Source organism: Galeopterus variegatus, unplaced genomic scaffold (genome assembly GCF_000696425.1).
Source record: "Galeopterus variegatus unplaced genomic scaffold, G_variegatus-3.0.2 Scaffold3139, whole genome shotgun sequence".
In the NCBI taxonomy this organism is placed as follows: Eukaryota; Metazoa; Chordata; class Mammalia; order Dermoptera; family Cynocephalidae; genus Galeopterus; species Galeopterus variegatus.
In genome coordinates this window covers 171,410-182,162 of record NW_007729250.1, presented here as the reverse complement: position 1 = coordinate 182,162, position 10,753 = coordinate 171,410, and the positions used below count along the sequence as shown (strand labels likewise).

The window sequence follows — 10,753 nt, the reverse complement described above, 5'->3', positions numbered from 1 at the left end:
TGTCATTTTACTCCTCTAGTGGATTTTTTTTTTAAAGAAATTATTGTGGTAAGAACACAAAATATGAGATCTACCCTCTTTTTTTTTGCAGCTGGTGTACCTGTGACTTTGGTGTTATGAGGCTGTTCTCTAACCAACCAACTGGGCTAACTGGCCAGCCCTGAGATCTACCCTCTTCACAGATATTTAAGTGTACAATATTGTTATCCACAGACACAATATTGTACAGAAGATCTCTAGAACTTATTCATCTTGCACAACTGAAATTTTATACCCATTGATTAGCAATCGACTGGATTATTTACATCAACACACCAATTCACCAATTCAAGGAATACTATTTTGTTCTAATAGTTTTATGGTTTCATGTATTTACATTTAAATGTTTAATCTATTTGATTTTTACCTTGGGACAAATATCTAATTTTTTTTTCCAGGTACCATATATTAATGAGTCTATCTTTATAACACTGACTTAAAGTGCCACCTTTATTGTACACTAAATTTCTATGTGTATTTGGGTACATTTCTGAACGTTCTATTCTGTTCCATTGGTCTTTCTGTCTATTCACAGTTCAAATTATTGTGTTTTATTATCTGGTAGGGTTAATCCCCCTATTGATCCTCTTTTTCATTTTTATTTTTTATTAATAGACTTTTTTTTTTTGCTTACACAACAGAAATTTATTTGTTGCTACTGGAGGCTGGGAAGTCGAAGATCAAGGTGCCAGCAGATCTAGTAATAGACCTAATTTTTTTAAAAAAGTTTTATATTTAGAAAAAATTGAGCATATAGTACAGAGTTCCTATCTCACCCCTCCCCCTCAACCATACACAGTTTCCCCTATTATTAACATCTTACATTAATTGGCATGGTACATTTGTTATAGTTAATGAGCCAACATTAATATATTACTAACTGAAGTCCATAGTTTATTCAGATTTCTTTAATTTTTCCTAATCTCCTTTTTCTGTTCCAGGAATGCATCCAGGACACCACATTACATTTAGTTCTTGTGTCTTCTTAGGTTCTTCTTGGCTGTGACAGTTTCTAAGACTTTCCTCGTTTTTGATGACATTGACAGTTTTGAGGAGCACTGGACAGGCATTTTGTAGGCTGCTCCTCTGCTGGAATTTATCTGACATTTTTATCAAGGTTGGACTGGGGGTGTGGGCTTTTGAGCGGAAGATCCCAGAGGTAAAGTGCCGTTTTCATCACACCCTGTCAAGAGTACTACAGTAATCTCCTAGAGCTGTTGTAATAAAGTACCACTAACTGGGTGGCTTCAAACAACATAAATTTATTCTTTCACGGTCCTGGAGGATAAAAGTCTAAAATCAAGGCACTGGCAAGGCCATGCTGCATCTGCAGCCTTTGTGGGGGAGTCCTGCCTCGCTTCCTCCTGGCTTCCAGTGGTCTGTGCAGCTCCCTGGGCTGCAGCAGCTTCACTCCAATCCCTGCCTCTGTCATCACGTGGCACTCTCCCCTCCTGCCTCCCCTCCTGTCTCCAGTGCTCTTCTCCCCTTCTTACAAGGACATCAGTCACTAAATTAAGGGCCCCCCTCATCTTATCTAATTACATCTGCAATGACCCTATTTCCAAATAAGGTCACATTCTGAGGTTTCAGGAAGGACATGAACTTCAGGATGACACCATTCAACCCACTAAAGGCACATACTATCAACACGATTTCTGATGTTGATGCTGACCTTGATCATCTGGCTAAAGGCGTGTTTGCAGCAGGTTTTTCCACTGTAAAGCTACTCTTTTTCTTCCTCCTTTCTATACTGTACTCCTTGGAAGGAAGTCACTATGTGCGGCCCACACTGAAGGAGTGGGAAAGTATGCTCCCCTACCTTCAGCGTGAAATATCTAGATAATTTATTTGGAATTCTGCAGGCAGGCAAGACTTGTCTCCTGTCCCCATTTATTAATTCATTGAACCAGTTATTTACATCACTGCGGACTCGTGAATACTTACTCTATACTTTGGGTAATAATCCAATACTATTTTATTTAGTTAGTTGATCAAATTGTTCCAGCTTTGGCCATTGGGAAATCTTTTAGTTGGCTCCTGTGTCTGTTTGACATGCCCCTATCAGTGTGTGTGTGTCTGTGTGTGTGCTGGCACTCCCTTTTTGGCATTAGAAGATACTCCAGGATTATCTTATATATTTCCTTCCCCTTATCCTAAAATCAGCCATTTCACCAAGAAGCACTGGTTCCTTTTATTGGAGATGATTGGTATTAGAAACAAAGGCCAGGTGTGCTTGTTGCTACTGGAGTATTATTATTTTTAGTCCCCCTTGGGTGACAGACCAAAGAAACATATGGGTGTCTACAAAGTTACTTATATGCACATATCTATAAATATTTCTGTATGTAACATCTCTATCCATATTAAGTTAACCATGGGTTTCGATTGATGTCTCCAATTATCATATGGATCATTCTGGCCTCCTTTTTTTGCTGATCTGCAAATTTCCACTCCAACAGTGGCAAACCTGACTCCCACCATTCAACATCTACTTACTTAATTGATCAATTTCTGTACACAGGTAGAGCTGTCGCAGAATTGTCAACCTGTACGCCTGTGAGAACTTTAGTGACTAGAGTGTAGTACTGATGTGCAGTTCCTTTTGCCTTTAGTCTTACAAACTCCATTCGTTCCCAAAGTTACGTAGGTCAACACCTCTCTCCTCCACCCTCCCCAGTGAGGTTGTTTCATAGATTTACAAAGATACAGTTAGAGTCTTTTGTCACAGTCTGCATTCTTACTTGGGATACCCCAACTTCCTAAATGGTTTTTTAAAATTTTGCCTGCATGAAAGGTCACTCGGCGGGCATGGAAAAAAAAAAAGGTCACTCGTGGTGTTGTAAAGTTCTATAGGTTTTGACAAATACACAATGTCACGTATCCACCATCACAGTATTGTAGTGAATAGCTTCACCACCCTAAAAATCTCTTATACTTGATTATTCATCGCCCCCACTACCTCGAACCTCTGGCAATTACTAATGTTTTTACTGTCTCTATAGTTTTATTTTTTCCAGAATGTCATATGGTTGGAATAACGCTTTACATAGTCTTTTCAGAATGACTTCTTTCACTTAACATATGCATTTAGGTTTCCTTCATGTCTTCTTGTGACTTGACAACTCATTTCTTTTTATTGTTAACTAATATTCCATTGTATGAATGAACCACAGATGGTTTATCCATTCACCTTTTGAAGGATCTTTTGGTTGTCTCCAGTTTTGATTACGAATAAAGCTATTACAAACATTTGTGTTCAGGCTTTTTTGTGTGGACATAAATTTTCAATTCAACTGGGTAAATATCCAGGAACATGGTTGCTCCTAGACAATGAGTAAAACTATCTTCAGCTTTGTAAGAAACTCTCAACCTGTCTTCCAAAGTGACTCCCCTTTTGCATTTCCGGTAGCAATGAATGAGAGTTCTTGCTGCTTTGCATCCTTATCGGCATTTGACATTGTCAGTTTGTTGGATTTCAGCCATTGTAATAGGTGTGTGGTAGTGTCTCATTTTAATTTGCAATTCTCTGATGACATATGATGTTGAGCATCTTTTCATATGCCTATCTGCCATCTGCATATCTTCTTTGGTGAGTATATATTTAGATATTTTGCCTATTTTTAAATTGGGTTGTTTGTTTTCTTATTTGTGTTTTGTTTTTTCTTTTTGGTGGCTGGCCAGTACAGGGGTCAAAACCCATGACCTTGGTATTTTAAGGCTGTGCTCTAACCCCTCATTGGTGATTTTCAAGAGCATCTCTAGTACCCAGATCTTGGTTGCCAAATACCATTTGCCTCTATAAGAACCAGGGCTCCTTGGAAAATTGGTTGATTACAGGGTTGGGACAAGGAAAAGACAAGATGAGTCTAGAGCATCCTGTGGTGACAGAAAGTAAGGAAGTGCTCAAAAAAAGGTGAAGGACAGTCTAAAAGACAGAGAAGCCTATATGAGGGAAGCCCCCAATGGTCAAAGCTGGAATAATATGAGCAACAAAATAAATGATAACAGTATTAGATTATAAGATATAGGATAAAATAAATATCCGAGTCCACACTGAGAACAAATAAATAAATGGGAAGGGACAGCCCTCCCTTAGAGAATAATTCTAAGTAAGTAATATAGAAGAATAAGAGAAATAGAAAATCACCATTAGAATGCCATAATCATAACTATGGTAGGCAAGATCCATTGATGGTTGCTAAAAATAGCAGGTGAAAGTTTGAGGAGAAACAGGATATTTGCACAGTGGTAAGGTATCTTCCCCCAGTATATTTATTAATTACAAATTAATTACACTGTTAAGTGTAGAAACCCTATAGACACCACCTAAACTAAGTGATCAAGGTTAATGTCACCAGTAATAGGACAGACTGACATCACGTACTCACTAATATGATACACTGAGAAGGGCACATCACTTCTGTGGTTTTCTTGACCAAAATGCTAAATCTCAATCTACTCATGAGAAAACATCAGACAGATCCAAATTGATGGACATACTGTAAAATAACAGACCAGCACTCCTCAAAATGTCAAGGTCATGGAAGACAAGGAAAGACTGATGACCTGTCACAGATTGTAGGACATGAAACAAACAAGACAATGAAATGCAATGTCAAATGATGGATTAGATCCTGGAATGAAAAAAAAGAGGACATTACTGAAAAAACTGATGAAATTGAACTTGTAGTTTAGTATTATACCAATGTTAATTTCTTTTAAAAAATTTTTTATTAGCATATTCATTGTTACAAATCAAACTTATTCTTTATGCCCCTAATCCAATCTCTCCCCTCCCCCTCCCTATCCCCCCTCCCCTCTCTCTACCTCTTTCCCCCTCCCCTTCTCTCAGTGTTAATTTCTTAATTTTGTTAATTGTCCATGGCTACCTGTGATGTCAACATTAGTGAAAACTGAGTCAAGAGTATACAGGAACTCTCTGTGATCCCTATGGAGAAAAGTTTAGAACCTCAATAACAGATATAAAAGACGATCTGAATAAATAGAGATTCCATTGTCTTGAAGGGACCAACTCAATATTAAAAAGACTCCAAATCTCAGAAAATTAATAAACGAATTGAATGCAATCTCACTCAAAATTTCAGTTGGAATTTTAAAAAAATATATTTTAGAGATAAAATTCACAAAACGTAAAACTCAGAATTTTTACCATTTTATAGTGGACAATTCAATGGTTTTTAGTATATTCAGTGTTGAGCAACCATCTCCACCATCTAATCCAGAATATTTGCATCGCCCCAAAAGAAACCCTGTACCTCCCAGTTCCCTTGGCTTCCCGTGAAGTTGGAATTTTTAAGACCTTAAACTTACTCTAAAACACACATGTACAAAGTAGTCTTGGCAAAGAAAACGAAATCTGAATCTAATTGATTCTCTAGATTTGTGCTATCTAATATTGTAGCCACTCAAAATTAAAATAAAATAAAGCTAAATGAAACTGGAAATTCGGTTCCATTAGCCACATTTCAAGTGCTCAATAGCCACACATGGCTAGTGACTACCAGGTGGAAAATGCAGATATAGAACATTACCATCAGCGCAGAAAGTTGTACTGGATGGCATCGCATCTAGATCTAACAGTTTTCAAGAAATACAGAGATTAAAGAAATATATTAAACTACAGCAAGGACAAAATCATCCAAATACAGAAGCTGAAAATTTCTACAGAACAAATGAATGGCATGGAACAAAAGGGGGAGGGGGAAAACGGTTATAGATTTTAAAAGATTTATGAGATGCATTAACCAAATGCATTGTTTGGACTTCCACTGGACCTTGATTTGAACTAACCAACCGGAAAAGAGACTTGTTTTTTGAGACAAGCCGGTTAGCAACACACTGAGGGTGGAAGGATAACTCATTCAAGTATGGTTGGGGTGAAGAACCCCAACTAGGATGAGGCAGAATTTTGTATTCCTGACACGACTGGGAAGAAAAACAAAGCTAGGTATAGCTTTATCTCAGTGATGTTAGCAACATGCCTCCTCAACATTGCTGCGGGAGGAAAACTGAGCTAGGAATAGCTGCAAGAACAGCAGCCACATCACTCTGCCCAGGGGGAGGGTGCAGATGAAAGGATGTGAAGTCTTTCCTTCCATCTCCCTGGTGAACTGCTACTCATCCTCAGATCTTCTCTTCCAGGAAGCCTTCTTGGTTTGCCCCACTGCCCTACACCATCCCATCTCAGAAGGGCCTCCCTGAGCTTCCTCCTCTTGGCCCTGAGGGTGCCCTCCCTAACTGTGGCACTGGTGCTGAGACTTGCAGGGTGATAGCCTGGAGAAGAGTCTGGAGAAGGTGCCAGGCACGGGACATAGCATGTGCCAAGGCCCAGAGCCTGGCTGGAGCTCTGGGTATACAGGAACAGAATCGGAAGCTGGAGCTGGACAGTCAAAAAGTAGGCTTGAAGGAAGTGGGGGAGACAGAGAGGTCAGCAGGAGCCCGCAGGACTGATAAGGCCACAGCAAGGAGTGTGCATTTGAAGGGCCCTGGAACACGGAATCCATTGCAGAATTCGAAGCCAGGGAATGGCCGTTTCCCCTCAGTTTCCTGATGTGTCTGGTGAACCTTGCCTCTCATTTAGAAGTGTTGACAGGGCTGGCTGGTTGGTTCAGTTGGTTAGGGCGTGGTGTTATAACATCAAGGTCAGCTGCCAAAAAAAAAGTGTTGATGCTGGCTTCCACAGACAGCCCTGACTTGGCAAGGTCTGCTGGGGCCACCTTAAGCCCATGCCACCTTAAGAAGCCCCACCCCTGGCACAGCCAATGGGCTAGGCAGCCTTGACCTTCAGTCTCTCCACCCCTCAAAACCAGTGGCTATTCTCCCCGCCTCAAAACCAGTGGCTGTTGCCAGGGATGGCCCGCCTGCTTAGGGCTGCAACCTGGGGGCTAGTCCCCTGGAGGGGCTATTGCTCCAAGTCACAGCAGGTAGGTGGGGGAGATGGGAGGAGCCCCCTGGAGGGCCTGATCCCAAGTTGCCCAGGCTCTGTTATACCCCAGCACTGTGCAACCTGACCTTGGGCAAAAGGATCACTGGGCTGACCCTGTGTAAAGCATGAGTGTGGAGCGAGATGGGCCGAAGCCCTCACCCACAGTGCGGGTGCCGGTGGGGTTCTGGAATATAAACATACATTTTGAAAGAGTGCCTGGGAGCCAAGGACCTGGGTTTCTTACCAGGCTCTGTCCTTGACTTATTGGCCTTGTCCCCCATCTGTAAAACGGGAAGAAATCCCCAGAAAGGCTCCAAGGGCCCTATGTACAAGCCCCCAACCAAGGTAGAGTGTGTGTGTGTGTGGGGGGGGTGTCTTAGTTTTGGGGAAGGGGACAGTGGAAGTTTTTCCTTCCTGTCATTTCCTCATCAAGCTCTGAATCCCCTGTGTGCCTGGGGCAGTGCTTGGCTGGCCTTGGAGGGAAGACCAAGATGAGTAACTTTTTCAATTCACTAAAGCAGGGCTGATGTCCTTTTTGTAGAGTGAATCTGATTTTTCTTTTTATTCTGGTGACAATTTTCCTGAAGGGTGCTGACCTAAAAGAAACTGAGGCCAAATATATAAAGCATAGGATTTATTGAGCCAATATAAAGATGGCCACCAGGGAAACACATAGGTCAGTTTGCCCTCAGAAGTGCACTCTGAAGAGGTCCAGCAGAGCCTGGCATTTGATAGTCACAAGAAGGGAGAAGCATTTGCTTCTCCTAATCACTTCATCAGGTTTTCTACTGGTTGTACATGACGTACACACTTGGGATTGTTACTAGGTTATATCCTAGGTGCAGGGATCTAGGGTAAGGGTTACAAGAAGCATTCTAGGTTATTTTATGACTTTCTGTTGCCATGAAGTCTGCTTCTAAATAAAAATGGTCTTATAATGATGTTTTCCAGGACAGGTGGATATGACTGCTGACTTACCCCACATCTCCCAAGGCACTACAATTTAGCTGACCTAGGCAGAGCAGATCTTTTAGTTAGCAAGGGCATGGTTCTGTTTGGAAAAGGGGCACTCCTGTCTAGAAGGCTTGCTTAGAGTGGGTCCACCTGGCAAGGCCTGGCTGAGCTGACCCTTCAGGATGGTGTCAGGATAGGGGAGGCCCACTCCAGCTCCCACCCCTCCTGGCCCCCCTGGTGTCCTTCCGGTGACTCTGGCAATGTATTTCTCCCCTGCAGGGTGAACTCAGCGAGGGCTTTGTGGAGGCCTTGAAGGCCATAGTGGGGAGCCCCCACGTGTCCACGGCTGCCGTGGTCCGCGAGCAGCATGGGCATGATGAGTCGATGTACAGGTGTGGGGGGCTTGTGGGCCCCCTCCCCTGCCAGAAACCCTGGCTGGGAGTGAGGGTCCTGGGTTGTCTTCTCCCCCACCCACCTATTTTAGGGTGCTCTGGCAGCCTCTGTCCAGAGGGGAGTTCTCTGCCCCTTGCCCACCATGTCCCCTCAGCCCTGCAACACCTCCTCCTCAATCACTGAGGGTCTGGTTCTAGGTGCCATCCTCCAAATGCTGTGGTGTGGCCCCAGAATGTGGACCAGGTCAGCCGGCTGGCAGCCTTGTGTTACGGCCAAGGCGTGCCCATCATCCCATTCGGCACTGGCACTGGGCTTGAAGGCGGAGTCTGTGCCATGCAGGTACAGTGGGGTGTCCACCCCTGCCCCAGGCCCGGTCTCACCACACTTGTCCTTCACCACACACAGCTGTCAGCCAGGCCCTGCCCTCAAGCTCCTGCCCGGGTCTGGCTGCTGGGAGGTCAGCTGAGGGGTGGGGTCCAGAAACTGTGCCCGGTGGGAGACCTGGGTCAGCCTGACTTCTTGGGACTCCTCCCACCAGGGCGGTGTCTGCATTAACCTAACCCATATGGACCGAATCGTGAAGCTGAATTCAGAAGACTTCTCTGTGGTGGTGGAGCCTGGTGTCACCCGCAAAGCTCTTAACACCCACCTGCGGGACACCGGCCTCTGGTTTCCTGTGGGTAGGCCTGGGATTTGGGGACCTTTCCCAGTGCCCCAAGGGCTCCCTGCTGGCAAGGCTGTTTCTGGGGCTGCGGGGGACCCTATTTCTCCCAGTGTGAGGGAAAGGACCTCCCGCCCACCCCAGGCTGCCCTGTCCTGCACTCTGCCCTCCAGACCCAGGTGCAGATGCCTCTCTCTGCGGCATGGCAGCCACTGGGGCTTCAGGCACCAACACTGTGCGCTATGGCAACATGCGGGACAATGTGCTCAACCTGGAAGTGGTGCTGCCCGATGGGAGGCTGCTGCACACCGCGGGCCGAGGCCGCCACTTTCGGTGAGCGCCCTCTGCCAGGGCCTGTGGGCTGTGACAGGCACCTCGTCCAGCTGGCCTCCTGGACAGGGGGCGAGGCTTTGGAGGGCACTGAAACCCTGTCACATGGGCCAAAATTGATGGTACTGGGGGTTGCTCTCCCAGAACGAGGCTGATTTGGGTTGTGGAGCAGTGTGCCAGGGAATGTCTGCCTTGACGGCAACACTAGTGCCTGGGGGATGGTGTCCTGGTCAGGAATCCCTTATCACATGGCTGGGCAGTCACCTACCTTGTGTGTCCCCTGGGTCCAGGAAGAGTGCAGCCGGCTACAATCTCACAGGGCTCTTTGTGGGCTCTGAGGGGACGCTGGGCCTCATCACAGCTGCCACCCTGCGCCTGCACCCTTCCCCTGAGGCCACGGTGGCCGCCACCTGTGCATTCCCCAGTGTCCAGGCTGCTGTGGACAGCACTGTAAACATCCTCCAGGCTGCAGTACCTGTGGCCCGCATTGGTGAGCTGGGGACTGAGGCAGTCAGGGTAGGCTCCCCAGAAGAGGCCCTCTTGGAAGGCCAGGCCTTACCTGGCCTGTCCTCTCCCTGGTCCCAGAGTTCCTGGATGACGTTGCGATGGATGCCTGCAACAGGCACAGCAAGCTGAACTGCGCTGTGGCGCCTACGCTCTTCCTCGAGTTCCATGGCTCTGAGCAGGCACTGGCGGAGCAACTGCAGCGGACAGGTGTGCTGGGGTGTGGTGGGGCCATGGGGCCTCAGCTCCCCAGAGTGGGGCCCAGTGTCAACCCTCCTCCCCTGTCTGCAGAGGAGATCACCAGGAACAACAGAGCCTCCCACTTCTCCTGGGCTAAGGAGGCCGAAGAGCGCAGCAGGCTCTGGGCAGCACGGCACAACGCCTGGTATGCAATCCTGGCCCTGAGGCCAGGCTGCAAGGTGAGCTGGGAGTGGGCTGAAGATGGGAACTGTAGCTCAGCCCGTGGACCTTTCCTCGAACCCCTGCCTTGTTGTCCAGAGCAGCAGGCTGAGGCCCACAGGGTCAGGGCCTGGCTGATCAGGTGGCAGAACCAGGATAGCAGACTGCCTACCCAGCCGCTTCTCAGGCACTGTCTAGAGGGAAAGCACAGTTGCCTGCCAAGCCCTGGGGAGCCCTACTGTGAGCCAGGCCCCCAGTGTCCTTAGTAGCTATAAACACAGAGGGAAAGCTTCCTGTGGGAGGAGATGATGGAGAGGAAAGGGAGGCCGGGCTCTGGGCAGCTCATGCAAAGTCACAGAAGTATGGGGTGCTGGGAGATCTGCAAGTGGCTGAGGGTGGGAGGCAGGGGAGAGTGTGACAGCCTCTGGCAAGCACACACCTGGGCCAATCATCTTGCGTTTGTGTGTGTGTGTGTGTGTGTGTGTGTGTGTGGCGGGGGGGGGGGGGGGGGGGGGGGGATTTTTTTC

General features: G+C 46.4%; 1 protein-coding gene across 1 annotated transcript in view; it reads left to right on the top strand.

Moving 5' to 3' along the window:
• The first annotated feature begins 6,911 nt into the window (after positions 1 to 6,911).
• Positions 6,912 to 10,753, top strand: part of LDHD (lactate dehydrogenase D) — a 6,113-nt gene continuing 2,271 nt past the window's right edge. Inside the window, exons 1-8 of the mRNA XM_008584074.1 lie at positions 6,912 to 6,983; positions 8,219 to 8,331; positions 8,530 to 8,671; positions 8,871 to 9,012; positions 9,167 to 9,326; positions 9,614 to 9,813; positions 9,909 to 10,037; positions 10,119 to 10,246. Coding sequence (XP_008582296.1) covers positions 6,912 to 6,983; positions 8,219 to 8,331; positions 8,530 to 8,671; positions 8,871 to 9,012; positions 9,167 to 9,326; positions 9,614 to 9,813; positions 9,909 to 10,037; positions 10,119 to 10,246 — 1,086 coding nt within the window. The remainder of the gene's footprint in view (positions 6,984 to 8,218; positions 8,332 to 8,529; positions 8,672 to 8,870; positions 9,013 to 9,166; positions 9,327 to 9,613; positions 9,814 to 9,908; positions 10,038 to 10,118; positions 10,247 to 10,753) is intronic.